This window comes from Pinus tabuliformis, chromosome 3_1 (genome assembly GCF_031772625.1).
Source record: "Pinus tabuliformis cultivar Carrire ecotype Pingquan chromosome 3_1, CPIR1, whole genome shotgun sequence".
Classification (NCBI taxonomy): Eukaryota; Viridiplantae; Streptophyta; class Pinopsida; order Pinales; family Pinaceae; genus Pinus; species Pinus tabuliformis.
The window spans coordinates 657,987,226-658,010,089 of record NC_142301.1 but is presented as its reverse complement, the minus strand read 5'-3'; the positions used below and the strand labels follow the sequence as shown (position 1 = coordinate 658,010,089).

General features: G+C 37.0%; 1 protein-coding gene across 1 annotated transcript; it reads left to right on the top strand.

Moving 5' to 3' along the window:
- Nucleotides 1-12,870: 12,870 nt before the first annotated feature.
- LOC149188788 (putative LRR receptor-like serine/threonine-protein kinase At1g67720) lies at nucleotides 12,871-17,632 on the top strand. The gene is made up of 15 exons (XM_089413098.1): nucleotides 12,871-13,080; nucleotides 13,268-13,817; nucleotides 13,923-14,401; nucleotides 14,484-14,613; nucleotides 14,707-14,778; nucleotides 14,923-14,991; nucleotides 15,118-15,189; nucleotides 15,317-15,385; nucleotides 15,572-15,804; nucleotides 15,959-16,167; nucleotides 16,306-16,432; nucleotides 16,512-16,580; nucleotides 16,757-16,946; nucleotides 17,051-17,183; nucleotides 17,272-17,632. Exons 1-15 carry the CDS (start codon nucleotides 12,978-12,980, stop codon nucleotides 17,623-17,625), a joined length of 2,859 nt encoding a protein of 952 aa, XP_089269224.1. The 5' UTR covers nucleotides 12,871-12,977; the 3' UTR covers nucleotides 17,626-17,632.
- Nucleotides 17,633-22,864: the final 5,232 nt, after the last annotated feature.

Genomic DNA, 22,864 nt, shown 5'->3' with positions numbered 1-22,864 from the left:
TACTGAGGTTGACCCTGGGGTACATATTGAGGCTGGGGTTGACCTTGAGGCGCGTATTGCACCATAGGTGCATACTGACTTTGAGGTTGCCCCCCAGACACGATTTGTGTACCTTGAGGTTGCCCCCCAGGCGTTAACTGCGGTTGCCCCCCAGGCGGTAATTGGCCACCTTGAGGTTGAGAAACGGGAACTGAACCTGACATCATGTAAATGTCTCCTACACCCAATGGTACATTACCACTGTTTCCAATTAATAACCCACGATCAACGGGTTGAGGAGATGCTCCTACAAAGGTACCAGAAAGAGATTGATACCCAGCGGGGACAGAAGGACCGCCGTGTAAGAAAGATTCAGGACTTTGAGTAAACACGGACGACTGACCAGACATATTTACAGGAGTATAAATACCTCCAGGTGGAAAAGGAGTACGAGGTGGAGAAAAACCTACCCCTGAGTTGTCTAAATAATTGGTTAACGAAAGGTACCAAGTAGTACTTCTAGGAGGACTGTAAAAGATGGATTCACGCTCCCTTAGATCAATAGTAAGTTGACCTTCAAGGTTAGAGACACCTATATCCTCCTCTGGAGCAAGTTCTTCTATAGCAATCAAACCAGTAGGAAGATTTTCGGTGATAATTCTTTCTATTCTCGGTGAATCTGGAACACTAGAAGTTGGAGTAACAGGTTCAGATATTTCTGGTTCTTCGCCTGTATCACTAGCAGACGAAAAACTACCAACAAGCTCAGAAACTGAAACAACTTCGGGATTATAACCTGTCTCTAAACTTTGGTAATCTGGATGGACTACCAAGGAAGATTCTCCTTCTTCAGGTGAACCTACTCTACTGTCACTAGGAGGAGTTACAAGGACCTTTAACCCTTCGTACTGACCCGGAATATCTTCAGGAGGTTCACCCCGCGATTTACGGAGTTTTCTTAACAAATCTATTCCGGTAACAATCTCAGGAGACTTGCCCCGAAGTCTACGGGACTGTCTCGGTAATTCCGCCACAATTAAAGATTTTTAACTACAACACACGAAAACAAAGTAAAAATTTCAAATCAAACCACCTAAAGTCTTCTAAAGAAGCAAACAAATTTGAAGCACACGCCTAAAGAATCTAGAGCGTCAAACCAAACACAAACAGTAGTCTTCCGGACCAAAAGCGCTAGTTGGTGATTAGGCCCAACCTCGCTGGATTCAGTACAGAAATGGCGGGTGGAACAGTTACCCCGACAACCTGCTTAATGAATAGACCGGCACAAGTTCCTCCACTTTAACCGTCTCGAAGTGAAGTGAACCCCCCGGAAAATCCAAGTGAGTATAACCGACGTCTGCTCCAGGTACAGTAGGACCTTCCCTCCACCGTCACCTCGGTAGAACCCTAAAGATTATGGTCACTAAAGTTACCAATCACAACAATTACACCTGGGGGAACAGTCTAAACTCCGACAGCACGCAAGGGCAGAGTAACAAGCTCAATCCCCTTACCGGCTCCTTGACAATAATCCAAGGTTTACCAATAAGTGACCCCTGGCTCCTCGACAATGGTTAATCTGAGGTTTACCGTTTGTAATACGTACTGTCTGGCGTCGTTCCCAACGAGGGGGGAATGATCCCCTCACTGGTTCGGACACGAGCTCGTGCTTCTCCTTTAAGAGGAGCTTTCCCAGAGTGCAATTGAAACAATTGGATTTATTCTACTCAAGATAAACTATCTGTTTGGTTTTGTAGTCTTGGAGAGTTAAGTACTCACCTACTCCAAGACCCTAGCCTAAGCTATGTTGGTGTTTCAGAGCCCTAGAAAAATAAAAATTACTAGATTGATTTTAATTTAAGCGTTACTTTTAAGGTTGTTTCTTAAGTCAAAAGGTGATGGAAGTGAAACCAGTGGTGTGTTGACTCGACTCGAAACCACTACAAAATGCACCTAGGATGATTTACCCACTACTTTACTTTTTCGATGAATTGCTTAACTAAAAAGTTGAGAGAATGCAATTTTATAAAAGCAACTTCTTAATTAAAGACAATCAAAGAAACAATTCGTTTGTCTTTTCCAAGCATAAAAACATGACCGCTCTTTACTTGCACGAAAAAACTCTTTTTCTTCCAAAAACTTTAAATGCTACTTGAAACAAAACTTTTAAAAGGAGATGTTTATGTATTTTTCTTATCTAACGAAAAACATAAATCTATTTTAATAAAAATCAATTGCAAACTATGTAATCTATGAAAATTCACTCAAAAAATAAAAACAAACAAATCAAAAGGAAATTACCCTAATTAAACCTAATGAGGCAAAGCCAACAATGATTATTCTAAGGTGTTTTACTTGATCACAATCAAATCAAGGACTAGCTTATTGCAGAACCAAAAACTAGTCAGAACAAAACTCTAATCTTTTTGTTCTTTTGTAAAATGGAAATCAACACTTTATAAACAAGTAATTCGAAATTTGACCCAAAAGACAACTTAAATGGCAAGCTGCTCACACAAGGAGACTTTACGACAGGCCCGACTTCTAAGAAGGCTGACAAACCAGAGAGATCTAAGGCTGGACAACTTTCTACCGTCAAAGTCACTACAGGACCTATTCAAAAATCAAACCCTAGGCCTAAACTTCGTTGAAATCCACTAAAACACTCAAAGCTCACAAAACAAGTTCAGGTGAAAATTTTTGACAGGGTACTAAAGGATCTGGGCAGAAAACACTAAGAAAAAACAAAATCTAAAAGCAATTAAAGCAAAAATGGAGTTTTCCTAAATTTTTACAGGAAGACGCAGGCAACCCGTTAGAACAGGCGCGGGCCCACTCTGTGCAAACGGCAACAGCGCGTCCAAAGACGCACTGTGCAGTACTCAGAGGATGCGTCCTTCTGGAAAAGTTAAGAAAAACCAAATCTAACTAAATCTAAAGCTAAGCCACCCAAATACTAATTCTCACAGTCAAAAACCAGAAAATAAAAATGATTTTCTCAGAGCAAAGTTCACACAAAGGAAAAGACTTTCACATTAATGGCCTCCCCAGCGGAGTCGCCAATTTGTCGTGGCGGAAAAAGTCGTTTGTGCGGACACAACTGACCTCCCTAGGAGTCTAAACTCTCTAGCGACAAACAAGACAAAATGGAGCGATCTTTCTCTAAATACACCTTTTAAAACATGAAAACTACAAGTGTTTAGGCTTACCTTATTCCAAAACGATGTTGTTGTTAGTCCGTCCTTGCCGATCCGGATGAGCTCCTCCTTCACATCAATTTCTGCAACCACAAACAATCAAACAATTACCAAGCACTTGCATCTCATATAATAAAACATATATTTAACATGCAGACCAAGGAACACATGAAATAACTCATTAACACAAGCTATTGAGAAAAATGAACCAGTTTGTATTAATAACGAAACAAAGAAACTCTTACAACCTGGCCTTGGTGTTGTGCAAGTTCCTCCCAGGGTCCATCAAGGGTTTTCCTCTACTTTGACAAAGCTCACCCACTTCCAAGTAGAATCAAGCAAAGACAATCTCTCCTCACAAGGTTCTAAATGGGAGTCCTAATTCCTGCAGCATTTACCCAAAGAAAATGTATAGCTTCAACCTCTCCTCCCTCTGGCTCAATGCCTTTATTTATAGTGCTGTAAAGAGGTTATTCAGGTCCACCATCAATGGGATAATCACCCTCTTTGGGTGGGATAGCTCCCTTATTGATGGGATAAGTTCCTCCTTAATAGGGATACATGAACCAACTGGAGGCGCATCCATTTCATCAAACCGACCTCTAGAAAGTTCTAGAAGTAACCACAAGTAACTTTTTTAAGATGAAACTTGCGCATTTTGCCTTTTACAGAAGGACGCACCTGTCGCTTAACATACAGAGCGTCCAAGGACGCAGCCTTTGTGAACATTGTGAGCGTCCCTGCAGGTAGGGCTTGAGAGAACCTGCGTCCCCAGAGATAAACACATTTTTTACAAGACCTTCTCTCTTCTTTGAGTTTGAGATGGATAGCAGAGGCATAAGACTTGCCTAAGAGGGTAGCATGACTGTTGATTGAGCCATACTAACTGTAAATAGTCATGGTGACATTTTTTAGTGTAACAAGGTGTGAAGTCAAAATTAGTAACGTGCAAATTATTGGCTTCATCCAACATTTTTTTAAGCATACCAATCAACTGGATTGTTTTCGTCAAAGTAGTAGGAGGGTTATCTAAAATGAGATGTGTATAGCTAAACAACTCCTCCCTTGCCAAATGAAGTGCCTCGGCATCTGCATCAACAATATTTGTGGCCATAAGAGTAGAATCAACATCTACATCATGGTTTTGAGGCTCTATATTGATCTCAGGTGGGTCATTGAATCTGTTATCCTCTGCGTGCCGATGAAGCAATGGATTTGAATTATCCAAGTGTAAATACAACCAAATAACCTTTATGGCATGCTTGCAAATGTTTACACGGATAGACCATGGACATTCACACATTATAAAATTCGTACGATACCAGGTGACAAGGTATTTTTTACCTCGATCTGTCTGACTTCTCACCCAATAATCACGGGTTATTCTCTCATGAGGACAACAATCAGTGTCCAGAATTTTTCTTGCTCATTCCACTGATGATTCTAGCTGCTTTTCTCTCTTGTAGTTGTTTAGAAATCCTTCTTCTTTTAAGATTTCCTTGAATTGATAACAAGGTTCAACTGTTGTTAGTAGCATATGCAATAACCAATCCATCTTCTGGGCACATTTTTTCCTTCTATCAGATAGAAATGTTGTTTTTAGGTAACAATGGTATGACTCAACAGCGTTATTGGTCTCCTGATTTGCATGAGGAAACTCCAAACAACCTTTCACCCACATACCTAATTGAAAATAGAACGATGTAAGTCTCACTATATCACCTTTATAGAAGAAAAAAATGCATATAATATGAAAAAATGTTTACTTACGAATCTTATCTCCAGTGACCCAATTCTTGTTGAAATAGTCTAAGAACTTCTCTTCATCTGCAAATTTGATAAAAAAATTGATTGATTGCATCTTCCACTTCATAATTGAGAGTGTATTTCATGATGAAACTTAACTCATTGAACATGTCATTGGCTTTTATGGAACTAGTGGCCAACCAATTGACATTTTTTAACCAAGCCCTCTGTACATGCCAAACGCATAAGATCACATCACAACCTATGATCCTCCTGCCATATTTAATGCATTTTAGTGTGCTATTTTTAGAAAAAATGCAAGTTTGGTTATATCATGACAATGTTAAAGTTACCTCAAGGCACTGATTTCAGTTAGTGCGTCATCAACCATGAAAGCATTGACTTTCCAATTAGGACGGGTTTGGAAACACTTGCGCATGAGCTGCTTCAACCATATTGCAATATCATCTGATGTGTTTCGTGATGCCATGACCCATGCAACAGACACCCTGCTTTGTTGTTCATCAAATGCCACAAGTATACACAACTGATACTATCATTTTCAACATTACATAAAGTCAAATACAAGTTATTAATCATTCTGAATGTATACAACTTAAATAAATATATTCAATCAATCATTAGCATCCAAGTTACCCCGTATTTATTTGTGTTAAATGTTGAATCCATGGCTATTAAGCTATTGTGTGATATCTTGACCATTGTCTCGAACATCCACTTTGTTTGAATCCCTATTATAAAAGGGACCTCCACACCATTGGGATTTTGGTAAAAGAAAAAATCTTCCCGATGCTTTTGATACCAATGGTTTACACTCATTTCATCCTTTTTGTGAAGTTGATAATTTCCCTTCGCCAACCTATTATAGATGTTTACAATATTTTTCTTGCATAAGAATAAATCTCTATCTTGAGCTGCCACATCGATGTTAACATGTCTCTTAATGTGGGTTCTATACACTACATCAAAATGCACTCCCAAAAAGAAACAACTCTCTACATATGCAACAACATCCTTTGAAAGCTTTGGCCTATGCAAGGTCCTGGTCTCATCTGAAGTGTCATGTTGACCATGACAAGCCCAACCTTCCCCATCTTCATGTTCATACATATTGAAAGTTAATATTTCTCTATCAAGAATTTCATGCATAATTTTCACAATAAAGTGGCATTGGCAACCCCTCTTCTGCATAAATGAGGTCCTTTGTTTAGCTGGAAGATTTCCTATCTTGTCCTCTGGGCCAAATGAACAATGATAACTACACAAAAATTTTAAAATGTTAGTACATAAAAAGAAAGATAAATGTGGTTTCAAAACAACTAAACAATACATATTTTAAATACTCACATCTCATATTGCAATGTAGCGGTAACTCTTTCTTTTGGTTCTTTTTTCGTTTTTCGTATGAATTTACATGGAGCAATAGGATTTTCTTCCTCTCCTTTGATAAAGTTAGCAACTTGTCGTAATGGGATTACATCAACTCGATCAATACTATTGTTTTTTCTATTTATTTTCATCCAAACCAAGTCTTTACTAGAGAACGCCATTTTGCCTTTAAGGTCATGCACCTCAAGATCCATGATATGTTTCCATTTGCTTCGCTTGCCCATTTTGAATTGATCTGGTCAAACAATATGCAAGGACATCAGAACTGAACTTTCAATCTTAGCAAATTATCCAACATATATATAAATATAAGACCTATTTTATGCTTTTTTGAGGTCTGAAATATCAATCACTCAATAATGACAAAAATAAATAGCAAAAAAGGATGCAGGCTATTTGGGATGCAAGCCTTTCCTTTAAGATGTTGCTTCTTGCCTCATTCACTTTGAACATGGCATTCCTGAAAGGAAAGATTCCTTTGACAACATGAACAGATGCAATCCAATGAATTTTGGCCATGTTTTTCGAGGGTGACCATTTGCTAAGCAGGACTAGACTTGAATGAAAGGCCTTTCTACAATGTATGTTTACATCACAACTCTACTAGTAGTTTGTCCTCAAAGATTCTCGGTGCTCCCATAATATATGTGAAATTTATAGCAGGCAATCATTATGCTCACATTCCACTACCTGTGGCAAAAGAGATGTGCTAGAACAAAGAAAAGGCAATGAAATCTCATATTTTATAGCTATTCAATATTGAACTCATCTCATTCCCTTAAGAAAGTCAAACATGGCAGTAGATGTAGGATTTAGATTTTTTAAGCTATGAATTATATTGATTTAGAATTCTTTCTTTGCAACATTCTAACTAAAATTGAAATTAATGTTCAATCTGGTATGTACTCTGTTTTGAGAATTTGGAATGTTAATGTTTTTAAGCTATAAGTTTAAACTATATGTCTCATTACCAACTACTCTTGCGAATTTGGTCAACATTGTTGGTCTATATGTACAACAAAACAGGTTATCTTGTGGCATTTCTAGCTTGCTTTCAAAGAGCACAGTCTGGCATCAGATTAGGACATTGATCTGAGTTTAAATTCATTTAGTGGAGAAATTCCAAGATCTCTTGCCAATCTCTCTTGTCTAACCTACTTGGATCTTCACACCAATGAATTTACAGGTACAATAGTTCTAGAGCTTGGTAGTCTTTCACAACTCATATACTTGGACATTTTTTATAATTATCTCTTAGGTTCAGTCCCCGATGAATTGTGCAATCTTATGGATCTCAACTTCTTCAATCTCTCGGATAATCTATTGGAAGGAGCTCTTCCTGAGGGTGGTGGATGTAGTAATTTTACTGCTTCTTCTTCATTTCTTAGAAACAAGGCTATATGTGGAAATCTAATGGGCCAAAAATGCAAGCTCAATCCAAGACAACAACCTCATCTATTGAGCACTAGGGTGATTGCTGGGATCACAATAGGAAGCACACTTTTCATTCTGGGCCTTATATTTGCTTTGGTAAAATGGAAAATGTTGAGACAAGAGGTTTTCCCTAAGGTGGATGAGAAGAGAAAATTGAATCTAGCCATTGAACCAACCCCTGTAAATGAGTGAAATATTAAATTGTTGATGTACATAAAATCAACGATTGGATGAGAAGAAAAGAATGCACATGAAACTTATTCCATATCGGGAAAATGAGATAAAAATCAATATTTGTGCAATATGTAAGATACAACCCATGTAAATGAGTGAAATATTAAATTGTTGATGTACATACAATCAACGATTGGATGAGAAGACAAGCATGCACAGGAAACTTATTCCATATCAGGAAAATGAGAGAAAAATCAATTGTGGGTCATAACATATTTCCTTGTCTCGTCAAAGTAGCTGAGATGTTGACTCAGAGCATTGGTTCTGAATGAAAAAACAACCAAAAACATGAACTGTGCCTAGCAGACATACCAACCAATGCAATGGAGATATTTTGTTCTCAGTTAATCTGGAAAGATGATTTGGGCCAAAGGTAGATGGAGATGAGAAGAGCTGAACAGATCTAGGTGAGCCAAGGATACAAAAAAACTTACTCTTGAGAAATGAAGATTGTTTTCTCAATGAGCTCTAGCTGATTGTACAATAGGAGAAGAGTTCCCTTAAGTAGAAAGACTAGCTTGCATGAGAATATAATCTTTTATGCATTCAACTACATCTTGGAATTGTCCAACTATTGTATTTCAAATGTAAATTCTTATTTAGAATTTCAAATTTAAATTCTTATTATCAGAACTAAACTCAAGCACAAATCAAACCAGTAGGAATTTCAAATCTAAAATTCCATATCTAGACAACCTAACAAAACTACATCACAGAATCCTACCGACATTGACTTTGCTTGAGTACAACAAATATCTCATTTCTTGACCACACAAAATATACCAGAAGAAGCCATAAAACTCAGCTAAAAACATACTTCAAGATTCAACTTCTTGCATTCCTAATCTAGAAAAAGATCTGATCTACGGCCCTCAGGAGCATAGGCATCATAATATAACACTGTTGCCTGGATAAATACAGTGTAACAACCTCCACATTACACTTGTAAAATGGAATAATGAGGCACATTACAATAAATTCCATCTTGGAAGCTGAATCTTGAAGTATGTTTTTAGCTGAGTTTTTTGGCTTCTTCTGGTATATTTTTTGTGATCAAGAAATGAGATATTTGTTGTACTCAATCAAAGTCAATGTCAGTAGGATTATGTGATGTAGTTTTGTTAGGTTGTTTAGATATGAAATTTGATGGACAAATTGTTTGTTACTGCATGATTTGCTAGTTAAATATAGCCAAAAATCATTAACATTTTTGTTAAAATGATGAAAATGGTCACTAAATTGTTACAAAAACCTTCAAATTTAACCAGTATTTCAGATTTGAAATTCCTACTGGTTTGATTTGTGCTTGAGTTTAGTTTTGATAATAAGAATTTAATCATATGGGCTATAAATGTATGAGCAGTAAGAATTTGACAGCTTGCCACTATGGATACTTTTTGGTTTTATGGGCTTTATGAATGGGATGCTAATGAAAAGAATAGTTGGATTGATAATCAATACTGCAGATTGATGCGGATTTGGTTTCTTCTCAAATCATGGGAAATTATAGTACCACTGCCCCTCTAAGATTAACTGTCAATTTGGATTTGGTTTGGAATCATAGGAATAGTACCCTGAGCTCCCATTCCCCCCCTCTAGTAATAGTTGCCAAATATGTGCTTTTGCAGTCTAAATCTACATCTGTCAGGGCATTCAATACGTTTTCCTGTAGGCAATTGAATTCTTATTGTAGTCAATAGGTTTGATGGCTTGGTAACGAGGTGATGATGACGGTAGTTGAAACTTGAAAAGGAGTAGTCTAGCAATGACTTTTCTTACGATCTTTTATGCATTCAACTACATCTTGGAATTGTCCACATATTGTAGCACTCCCCTAATTATAGGGGTGATGTGTGAATCGACCCCAAGTTTCAAATGCTTCCTGAAGTCTCTGCTTACTTTGAATTGTTTCTAGAGGAATTCTTATTTTTAGTTGAACTGTCCTTGACTTTGAGTATGGCATCGACAATATAACATACATGTAGGATGAACTCTCAGGTGTTATAAATGATATTAGATTAGATATGTTGTTGTGTAGAGCATAAATAAGCTTAGGTGAACTTGACTGCCCAGAACCCTCAAGGGGCAACCCACTAAACACATAAACCCTCATTCGAGATTAGAAAGCAGAAATATTTGTAAGCTTTAGACAAGTAAGCATATCCTTCTTTCTTAAGGTACTTTCTCTCCAGAATGCATAGATGAGTGAGATTGCAGTATTGGTATGTTGAAAATAAAAAATTATCATTTGGGTATTCACATGCAAGATCGGGCTAGAGCTATAGAGATATTGGTGAAGGATCTCAAAGTCTTTTCTTCATTCAACGAAGAGTTGTTTAAAGAAATCACGTAGCTTCTTACCCTGGACAACTTCAGGTACATTCTCTTATTTATATTTTTGGCAGTTTTGGTGGTTCAAGTCGAAAAGAAGCCTTGAAATCATGCATCGACTTTCGGAAGTCCTATATAGTTGGAGTGAGTTGGATTTGGTATAGTTGGACTGAGTTGGATTTGGTATTTTATAGGGAAAATGAGCAGCCATCTAAGTATGGGGATGCAAAGTCAGCTAGGACCATTATGCTTATAGAGCTAAAGAAACTGTTAGAAGCTAATCCTCTGTTCCATGAAAAACTCACATTCCCGCCCTTTAAAGCCTCAAGGCTCCGAACACTGATAAATCAAAGGTAGGGTGCTTTTTTATGTTCAACAGTCCAAAAAATTCAAATAATGAATTACTAATCAGACAATGAGAATTCTTTGTTTTTGTTATGCTACTGTTTTTTTGGGAACAGGGGATTTGAGGTTATGAATGAACGTGCCTCCTGTCTGTCGCCTGGTGATGAGGAGCTTGGTTTGCTGCAAGCGGTTATGAGTCACTTGGTGAGATGAATGAACCTGCCTCCTGTCTATCGCCTCCTGATGAGGAGCTTTGTTTGTTGTAGGTAGTGATGAGTCAATTGGTGAGCTGTAGAGTGCGAGGATGGAGTTTCTACACGTGGTTTGGACCGACGTGATGAGTCACTTGGTGAGCTGCATAGCTTTATTTGCTGCAGGAGGTGATGAGTCAATTGGTGAGCTGCAGAGCGCGGGGATGGAGTTTCTAAGCGTCGTTTGGACCAAGGTGATGAGTCACTTGGTGAGCTGCAGAGCGCGGGGATGGTTTTTCATTTTGTATTTATGAACGTGGAAAGTAAATAATTATATGTTTATTTTAAAATAAGATTTTATAATTTTAATTTAATTATTAATAATTATTAGGTCAATAGATTTAATTTCTAAAAAATATTTTAAATATTTTGTATTATCTTCTAAGTATTTATGCATTTTTTAAAATTAAATTGATTAATTAAAAAAAACATATAGATTAGTATTATACAAAATGAGTTATAGTTTTTGAGTATGTGATATTGATAAATCATACTATTGGCCCATGGTATTATTGCAAAGCTTATTTAAAGATAAAAAATCTTTAGGATAAAATGGAGGAATTCATAATAAAGTGACTGGTTTTTTAAATGTATATATGTTTAATTTACATATTATTTTTTTATTATTATAAAGTCAAGAGGGTGTAGCTAGTTGCTATTATTCTCTCTAATGGGTTCCTATCATGTGGAGATTTTCATGTTTGTTCCTTGGGAGTCATTTCTACATGAAAGATAACCAGTTCACCTAGACATGGGTAGGTTTCCATACAATAAATCACACAAAAAAATGTTATGTGTTTATAGCTTGAGTGGTAAGAAAGAGTTGCTATTATCCTCCCACCAAAATTGTAGTCAAGATAATCGTCTCACCTAAATATGGGTGGATTTTCCTTAACCGTAACTATTATTAATCTTAGATATAGAATATAAATATTTAAATATTTATAATAAATTAATAATTTATCAACATTTACAAATCAGTTAATTTATATAATTACTTCAATTATTACTTATTATTAAATTTTAGGGCTAAATTTAAAATTTTGATAAAAACATCACTATTCACCTATTACTAAATCCAACAACCTTTATACTATCCAGTCACTCCATTAAATATATTTATATTCTATATATTTAAATATTTATAATAAAATAATAATTATCGATATTTATAAACCATTTAATTTATATAACTACTTCAATTATTACTTACTTAGAACTCACTCCAATATTCACCTATTACAAAATCCAAATCCAACCAGCTTGATACTACCCAGCCACCCAGATTAAATGCATTGTATCACCCAGGTGTATCCTTCGTTATCATTTGAAAAGACTGGATAAAAAGAGTTGTCCGTGCAAAAAGACCCGTGACGGGCAAGTCGGAGGAACACAAAAGTCTGGATACGGAGTATTCTAGAGGAAAAGATGACTCCCAGGCCGGGTGAACACAAAAGTCTAGACGGAGACTTGCACATGGAAAAAAAACTTGACTCGCAAGTGGAATGAGAACAAAATTCTGGATACGGAAAGTTGTACATGAAAAAAACTTGACTCGCGAGTTGGAGGAAAGGAATTTGGCAGGTGTAATGTTGAACATACACATTAAATAGGGAGACTTCCACATGGAAAAAAAAATTGACTCGCAAGTGGAATGAGAACAAAATTCTGGATACGGAAAGTTGTGCATGGAAAAAACTTGACTCGCGAGTTGGAGGAAAGCAATTTCGCAGCTGTTATGTTGAACATACACATTAAATTGACAGTCGAGAAGATAGTTATTATTGGACTTTCTGAGAGAGGTCACACACAGGCAGAGGCCAAGATATTCTCGCGAAAGCAATTTCGCAGCGGTGATGTTGAACATACACATTAAATAGACAGTCGAGAAGATAGTTATTATTGGACTTTCTGAGAGAGGTCACACACAGGCAGAGGCGAAGATATCATATGTAAAGAACACTTCCAATTTCCTTCGAAACAGGCAACTGTTTGTCTGAATCCTCCTCCTTTCATTCTACTGTTATATCGCCTGAGGACCTTTTTCTAAATGGTTTTGACTATGGACAAATTTCGTTATGGCAAATGGAGAGGTTGCATAGCGCTAGCTGGCGTGCTCTTGAGTTTATTGCCTCTTACTTCTGCTCAACCAGGTATGTACTAATTATGGAACCTAAGTTCACAGTTGCCGGGAATGTTGTAGTTTTTCCGTTGTGTTTAACTTTCGGAATCGTCATTTGAGTGTCTGCTTGAATCACCATTTGATGTCTTTTTGATGAATCGTCATATTTGGTTGACAAGATATTGTTTTATTAAAAGTAATTTCTGGTCGTGTGGAAGGATTTTTACGTATCGATTGTGGATGGAAAACCAATCGAACAGGAGAAGACAAAGTAAGCTGGGTTACTGATACTAATTTTATAGATTTCGGTCAGATAGCACAGGTCGTGAACGCCTATGATTACGGTGACGGTTCTTACCTAGAGTTGGATACTCTACGATATTTCCCGAAGCCTCTGAACAAAAGCTGCTATCAGTTGTCTGTGACCCCTAATATACCTTACCTCTTAAGGCTGTGGTTTAAGTTTGGAAATTACAGTGGATCCGGACAACTGCCAAGCTTCGCTTTCTCTATTGAGACACTGGATCTGTTAGCTATGGGAAACATAGCGATCTCAAATCTAGATGAAGTACTTTATAATGAAACAATATTTGTTAGTTCTGGCACAGTGCTGTACATCTGTTTGATCAGAACCCCGGAAACTGATGATCCCTTTATCTCTGCTATCGAACTGAGGACGCTCCAAGCAGGCATGTATGAACAGGCTAAGCCAGGAACAATGTTGATTTCAGTATGGAGATATGATGTCGGTGGAAGTTTTATGCTTAGGTGAGTTTACTTTAGAAATATAGGTAACAAGTATTGGTTATGATATTTTTTTTAATGGAAATCTACGAGTCATATTTTAATGGCTTTTTATGTGTAATAAAACAGGTATCCTGAAGACAAGTTCGACCGGATCTGGCACTATAAATCAGCTTTAACTGTTTCTAATTCTATTTCAGTACGGTTTGTAAGTTGTAATGAGACCATTTCAACCAACAATACCAAGGAACTTCCTCCACCTGCTGTGATGCAAACGGCGGAAGTTATCATGGAAGATGATTTTCAATTCACTGTAGGACCGACCAATGGTCACAAATTATTACTGTTGTTATATTTTGCAGAGATCGAGAAGCTAAATATGTCTGAACACAGATCCTTTTCCGTGAGAATAAATGGTCAAAATCGGTCTGAAGCCATTACTTCTCTGAGCAATTATTCTACCCTGGAGCGAACATTCATATCCAACCAAGCAGAGGACTTCATCTTTGCCTTGGTCAGCACTGGTGACGCTACCAGTGGTCCTATCATCAACGCTTTTGAGACTTACAAAATAATTGACACCCAACCAGCCACATATGCAGAAGATCGTAAGTTACCTTCTTAATGTTTTGAGACTGGAATCGTTGATATTATGATCCAATTTCTAACCAAGTTCTTTTGATGATGCAGTAAAAGCCCTTGAGTCTATCAAAAGCAGGTTTGGCATGAAAGGTTGGATTTCTGATCCTTGCTTTTCGGTCCCGTGGAATGGAATTGCATGTGAGAGTAGCACTACTCTGCCCATAAGAATTTCGGAAATGTAAGTTAATTTCTTCGATATGTTTCGAGCTGAAATCGTATGACTGTCCAGATTCAATGGTGAAAATTTATATTGACGAAAATTTATTGGCAGCAATCTGTCAGGGAAGAACTTTACAGGATTGGTGCCTAACGATATTGGACAGTTGACCGCATTAATTAACGTGTAAGAAGAAATTAACCATATTTTAAGCCTAGTTGGACTCAAAAGAATTCTGGATGCCTTTAATGGAGGGGAACATAGTTTGTGTCTGAATATTATATATCAAATCATAATATATGTGCAACATCATTTGTGTGAAATTGGCAGATCTCTGGATAATAACTCTTTTATGGGAAATCTGCCAAATTTCTCCAGTTTAACCAAATTGGAGAGATTGTAAGTTTCTTCTCAACATTTCAATTTTCAGTTGGTTTGTTTTTTCAACATTCAACTTTCAATTTGTCTGTTTTTAGTGAGCATATGCATTTTCATAAAACCAAAATTACTTTGCTAATTATGTAGATATCTACAAAACAACAACTTGAGCGGTACTCTTCCTTATTGGTTATGCGATCTGAAAAACCTAAAAGAGCTGTACGTCGCCCTTTTTCTTCTGATTCTATTTAATTTTTGGCACATTTTATTCGAAATTTATTTCCACAATTTTATTCAGAATTAGACACGATCAAAGTAGTAAATATCGCAGTGTTTATTTTCACAGGAATATAAATAATAATAATTTTAGTGGTGTAATTCCTATCCAACTTCTTAATGGTTCATTGAAATTCAGGTAACCATATCCTATTTTATATTCCTTATGTTTTGACATAAATCATTAGAGATTTCAATTTTTCTTTCCTACTTTCTATAAAAGAAATGTCATCGACAAGTTAAGACAATAATCAATCCAGCTCAGATTCTCGTTAATAGTACTAGAGGACGTTCATGGATAATCTCTATCTTTGGTCTACTGCAGTTACTGTGGAAACTCCTACTTACCTATGCATAAGGGGAAATGCATTCTGCATACTACAAATAAGAACAAAAGGAAGGTTTTGCTCGGAACGATAGTCGGCGGTATTCTAATCATCGCTTCAGCAATGATAGTGGCAATTGCTGTGTATTACAACAAATTCAGGAGAAAAGAACAGGGCGTTGCCGACAAAAGATGCGGGCAGGAAATGGAACCAAGATCTTTCTTGTACCAAGGTTAATAAATACTAATAATATTAAATATATTATAATGCGATACATAATGGTAGTCATCCCTGTAAATGAAATTAGCTTATATTAGCTTAGATTGATTGATTGATTGGTGGTGCTGTGATTCTCAGTAACTTTATTTTCCCTTCATTGGTGACAGATTATTCGATGGTTATGGTGCCAAGTTCAACGAAATCCCAAGCCTTCACTCTAGATGAGATGATAGCGGCCACACAGACCTTTAGTCAAGAGATCGGGCGAGGGGGATTTGGATCGGTGTTTTTGGGTAAATTGCCCCAAGGAAAATACATAGCCGTCAAAGTGCTCTCACAGTCCTCGCGACAAGGATTTAAAGAGTTCTTAAATGAGGTGAATTTCAGATATATATTCAATCATGTAATATGGTTCAATTTGGATTTAATGCAAACAATTCTTACCACAGAATCATGGTTTGAAACCATTTATGATGTATTGTAAAATTCACGCGAACGGTCATTTGATGAACAGGTTGATCTTCTTTCCAGAATCCATCATAGAAACTTGGTCTCTTTACTAGGCTATTGTAACGAATCAAGAGAAGTTATGCTTATCTACGAGTACATGTCAGGAGGCTCCCTAAGGGATCACCTTTATGGTAAATACTTCTGCTGAGAGATATATGTTTACTTGAGTTGATAAAATATCTAAGATAACCAACATGGGTTCTTTTCCAGGTCCTAGTGCACATCATTCCAAATTAAATTGGAGAACCAGGCTCAAAATAGCTTTAGATGCAGCACAAGGTTACTCTTTCTCTTAGTTAATTTGATGCACAGTGATTCTTTTTATCTAAATGCGCGTTGTGAAGTATCGAGAATAATAAAATAGCCGTAAATTTCTAGATTTCTACTTAATATTACAGAGGACAAATAATGAGGAACGACATATCTCACTTATACACCTATGGTTTCTATTCAAGGACTGGAATACCTGCACGTCGGTTGCACCCCAAAAATAATTCACAGGGATATCAAGACCGCCAACATCCTTTTAGACAGTGATTTGAATGGAAAAGTAGCAGATTTTGGCCTTTCAAGGATGACTGATGATGGGGAGGCTACTCATGTTACCACTGCCGTAAAAGGAACTGCAGGATACCTGGATCCAGAGTATGTTGGACATATATAGGTTGCACCTATTTGCAATATTCTGATGCTAAGAAATTCAAGGCATTTTGCTTTTCCATTGTAATCTTTTGTGAGACACTTGACAGGTATTTCAGTACTCAAATGTTGACGGAGAAGAGCGATGTGTATAGTTTTGGAGTGGTTTTGCTGGAGGTCATATGTGGTAGACAACCCATAGATTTAAAACTACCTGTAGAGCAACTGAACATCATTAGATGGGTAAGTAATTTTACCATCAATTAATATTTATAGGAATTCCTAGAGTGCATTTCTCCAAGACTAACAATAATTATCGGCGTATCTATAGGTGACACCTTTCGTAATGGACAATGATAATCCTGACAAAATAGCAGAAATCATCGACAAGAAGTTGGATGGAGGTTACGACATGATGTCTATCACTGAGGTTGCCAAATTAGCGATGAGATGTGCTCACGATGAACCGTCGGGCAGGCCGAGCGTGAGTGAGGTAGTTGCAGAGCTGAAAGAGGCTATCAAACATGAGGATCATCATGCTTCTACAATTTCAATTTCAGAGGAAATTGTTGGTGAAAGTAGCGGTTTTGTGTCAGGCTCGGTCCCTTTATTGGTAGGTTCGAGTGGACCTAGTGGAATGGTGTGGAGTGATAATAGCTCCAACATTTCTCAAGTGGGAAGATGAGTAGCGACGTTGGTTAAGAAGTCAAACATACAAGTCCTCATGATGGCAGCGTTGCCCCGACGTGGAACTACGCTTCTAATTTTTATATACCAAAGACGTGGAACTTTTAAGTTTCTTGCTTGAAGATCACGTAAATTCTAACTATCTCAGCAAATGCTGGGTGGGGCATACACTACCACACATCCTTATCAATAAAATTTGATGATGTACATGCATTTTTTATTTCGTGTTATTGGTTATAAGATGGGAAGTTTTTTGGTTGTATTTTTAGTCTCATTTGTGTAGAATTTGGTTCGAATTGGTTGGAAAGATAAATTAGAATTATGAATTTTAATTAATCTCAAAATTTGAATTATAATTTTTTTGAATTTTTTAAAATTCTTAAAATGTTAAATCCATAGGTGCAATTAAAAAAAACCAATTTTAAATAAATTTAATCAAAATTATTTATAATCTACCAAAAACTTCAAACCAAACCATAAAATATTTAGAAAATATTATATACAAAATACTTAAACTGACCTTTAAAAATAATTTTTATTTTAGTTTTTTTAAACCATAAAAAAACTATCACATATTAAAATTCAAAAATTCAAAATATTTGTAAATTTTTATAAAGATATTATATTATATAACATGTATGCGAGACTTTCAATCGTATTTGGAATTTCACAAATTATACCATATAGAGTTTGACAATAAAAACGTGCCATCCCGGCCAACATGGTCAATTTAACTGTATGGATGGAGAGAATCGTTTTTTTAATCTCGATTAATATTAACCTTTTATATATTAGTAATTGTTTCTAAATCTACAAAGAAAAATAGAAGGAATAAAAGATTTGGGAAGATCATCTTGTCATAAATAAAGGTTACTGGTGAATGCATGTGCACAAGGTTTGCCAAATTTTCCAATAAGATTTTCATGAGCTTGCTAGCGAAAGAGCTTGATAAAGATTTTGTGTCCATAGAAAATCTTCTCATCTTATATTGAGTAATTGAAGTCGATTTAGTGAAAGGAGGAGCAGACAAATGTTCAAGGTGTGAGGTTGTAATATTTTCAGGGGCTGGACAGCAGAAGAGTTGGGTAAGATCAAGAACTTGCATCTAGAGCAAAGCTTCTAGTCCCACATTTTGTAATTTAGGTTGGTTAAGCAAAAGGAGGGATAGACAAAGGTTATCGAGTTGTCGTTAGTGAAACTTTTTGAAAGTTTTTCCGATGGGTTTTTCTGGTCTAATTTCTCTAAAATCTCGTAGAAAATTATTGAAATCACAAGCTTGATGGTTAACCCACGCACAATCGAAGTGCCCTAGGGCTTTTTTAGGATGTTGAATCCATATACACAGTCAAAAAACCAGCGTAAATAACACAAATCAATATTTCACCTCAAATTTTTCCGCCAAAATCCGACACCGGAAAGTCCAAAAAGTCGCACTAAAGACAACTCCCAAAGGTTATAATCACAAGGCCCTAAGATTTGATTAAGAAAACTTGACATAGGAATTGTTTGTGAAGAAAAGAATTGATGTGAGAAGTAAAGCTCGTAGTCATGTTTTTTGTAATCCAAATCTGGTAAATGAAGGTTTAAGTTGCAAGGCTACAAGATTTCCAAGAACTCGATAGTAAAAGATAATTTCAAGAATAATTTGCATCCAAAGCATAGCTCCTCATCTTAAGTTGTGTATTTCAAGTTGGTTAAGGAACATGAGCAGTAGACAAAGCTTCGAGTCACAGGTTTTGACTTCTGAGAGTGCCATGTTGAGAACCCCGACATCAACATCGATCTTGGCTTGTGGGCATTTGAAGCCTCGCAGAACCAGGGGACTCCCATCAACAAAGGGATGGTGATCCTTATCTGGTGATTTGGGTCCAGTAACAGAAAGACGAGGCATCAGACATCAGAAGAAAACCATTGCAGGCAATGTTCAGAGTGCATCATGTAAAAGAATTATTTGATGGATGAAGATGAAAATGGATGCATCTAATTGACTGGGATGAACAGTGTTTGTGCAACCCAATCCCACAAAGAGACACCTTCGATGTAATTACAATAGAGAACAATCAAATGTTGACCTATTAATTCCACTTTGATTATTATTTTTTTGTCCAAATACATTTTTCATTTTTCAAATCTTATTTTCATTCAATATACAAACACATCAATTTTTCACACTATATAATCTTTTTATTAAAAAGCATGACAAAAAGTGATAATAATTATCCATAATCCATATTTGAAAACCATTAACAATGACAAGAATGTAAACCATGCATCTCATGTTTATTGAAACCTAACCTTGACCTTACCTTACCTCAATGAGAATAGTTTCGCAATTGTTAGTCTACTCATGATTTTGACGTTTTATTTTCAAATCTAGGTGATATAGCATTTGTTAATGACTTATAAGTTGTTATAGAGTGTGCATTTGGTATTCTCATTGATCAAACCTCCGAAAATGTTGTTGATTATATTCAAAGAATCATTTATACCCTCTCTATGCAAATATATCCATGCTTCTTGTTGAAGTATGATAGTCTAGCACCTCTACAAATACATGCATCACATATGCACATTTCATTGTTTTTATGATGGCTACTCTGACTATTCAAATATACAACCTTTTGCTTGCATATATTCCCCCATATGATGAATAGTTCTATCATTGCAAGGGCATGAGCATGGAAGAATAATTACTACGACCTCCCCTTGCAAAGTATGGATATTGATATATTTCATATTTCTTATTTAAGGAACACCCTTAGAACATTTTTTCTTCAATGATGAGAACATCTATGATCGACACCAGCCACCTTTCAATACCATAAGGATACAATTTTGTAATAATGGAGTGAGATTATCCAACCAACATCATGAACTCACATTGCACAAAGATTGAAAACCCAATGAGTATCTCACAAATTTTGATCCCATGCTAAGAAGATAATTTAAAAAGAGCGGTGTTGATATCCCTAAAACAAATGTCATGAAGCTTTACAAATGCTTGTATGGAAATAAAATGGTTTTTTTCATACTAACAAAGGAGCTCCTAAACCATCTTCCAAAATTGAGCAAACTTTATAACAATTTTAGCAATAATTCAATCATCTTATTACCCAAAAGACAAAAGAAATATTTATTTTCTATTTCCACTTTAACCATTATTGGAAATCATTTCCATTATAAATTCTTAACCTTTTGCATTCTTTTTTTTTTTTTTCTGAATAAAGACTAATTCTATTAAGAGAGGAAAAAATATAGTACAATCAAGCCTGGAAACAGGCAGAGCAGAGAAGCAAGGGAGCCGGAGGTGATAGGGAATCAACCTTGCTCCATAGAGACAGACAAGGAAAGGGCCATAAAAAGCATAGGAATACAAAGGAAAATACTGAGCAGAAAAAGCTACCCCGAAGGGTTATTTCCTGCAAAACGACATTTTTTGCCTTTTTTCTTACTCACTTTGATCCACCCAGTGGAGCTTGGCTGAGTCATAACAAGTTGTAGATTATTCTGTTCTGGCGGCTGAGTATCCTTATCAGAGTCTGAGGACAAAGAGAAATGAGAACGTTTCTGAGAGATCTGAGGGTTAGAGGGAACCTCCGGACCAACCGAGGGAGCGTCCATCGGAATCTCATCATTCTGCAAATTAGCTTCAATTTCCTCATCAACCTGCACATCTACTTCAGATTCCTCCTCCTCTGAACTCAAGAAATCTAAATCATCCAAAGGACGGGGAGGCTCAAAAGGATTCCATCTCTTGGGTTTGGGCTTGTGATTCAGATTCTTCTTTTTATCTTTGAACTAGGAACATGTGCTCTGAAGGTGCCCTGTTTGATGACAATGGCAACAGTGGAAGGCTGTATTCTCGTAATCCAGTGGCTGAGTCCAGTGGAAATCTCCAAACTTGAGATTAATCTGATCCGGTAGTCCTTTGCTGATATCTATTTCTGCACACAGTCTGCCGTAAGTGTAGAGACCATTTTCCCTTCTTGAGGTATCTGTAGCCAGGTATCGTCCTAAAGTGTTTCCAATGGCTAAGAAGATAGAGAAATCCCAAAAATGAGCCGGAAGATTCGGGAGCCTGACCCAAATGGGAAGCTTGGAGATGACAGTTGTAGAAGGGTCGAAGTCAGGAAACCAAGGGGTAAGAAAAAGCCCAGCCGAACCCCAGAACCAAGGGCCTCCCGTTAAGGCTTTCTGGTAGTCTTCGTTTGAGTCAAAAACCACCAGGAAGAAACCTTTTGAACATAAGAAGATTTTGCATTTTTTAGTCCAAAAGGAATGGACCCATTGGTAAAGATCTACTGTGTGAGGCCATAGCCCATTAAATCTGCATATGAGTGTTGATTCTACAAATATCTGGTAGCGGTTTTCAATCCCAGGATTAGAGAAGCTAATGGAGGGAATTTCCTCTGATTTGTCTACCAGAAACAGCTTTGGAGCGCCATTTAGCTGGGCTGCCTTTGAAGAGAACTGTGGTTGGGTAGCGTTTTTGTGTGTTGCATCTTTGTAAGAGAAATATGGGGCAGAGGAGGTTTGCCCAAAGGAACCACCTCTTAAACGAAAAGAAGCCCCAATAGAAGAATCCTTTTGAATACTGTAAAAGGAGAGAGGAAGGGGATGCATAAGTTGCTTACCCTTATATAGCAGTCTAAGGCAAGAGGAGGGAATCCCCAGCCGACATTCGAGTTTTTGCAGAAGATCCTGCACAAGATCTGTTGCGCGAACCCATAGCATTGTCGTTTTGCTTGAAAGATTGACTTGGGTCTGAAATTCATGTGATTCTTCAGGCAGATCTGGCTGGTTGAAGAAAGAAAGCTGCTTCAGATTTGAGCTTGTCTGAACTTGCCGCCTGATAGTTGCTTGCCCATAGATTTGGGTTTTTTTAAGGCCCCAAGATCTTCTGGGCTTCTGATCTGATGGTTTAGCTGCAGATCTAAGCATCTGACTGCCATCCATGGTCAGGACGCCCGATCCAGAACTGAACCTTGACCCTGCAAACACAACCTGGACTAGATTGGGTGAATAGGAAGGATATGGACAAAACGCTATTGACCTTGCCGCAGAGTCGGTATCTTGACGTCTGATCTTGAGGATTCGATGAATGCAGATCTGTAATAAATGCAGATCTGTGACCCCATTGTGCAGATCTGTGACATTGAGCCCCCCCGCTTGGATACCCCTGAAATCTTTCTTCAAAAAATGCTCCCCTTCCTTTACGCGCTCAGTGTCTCGAGCGC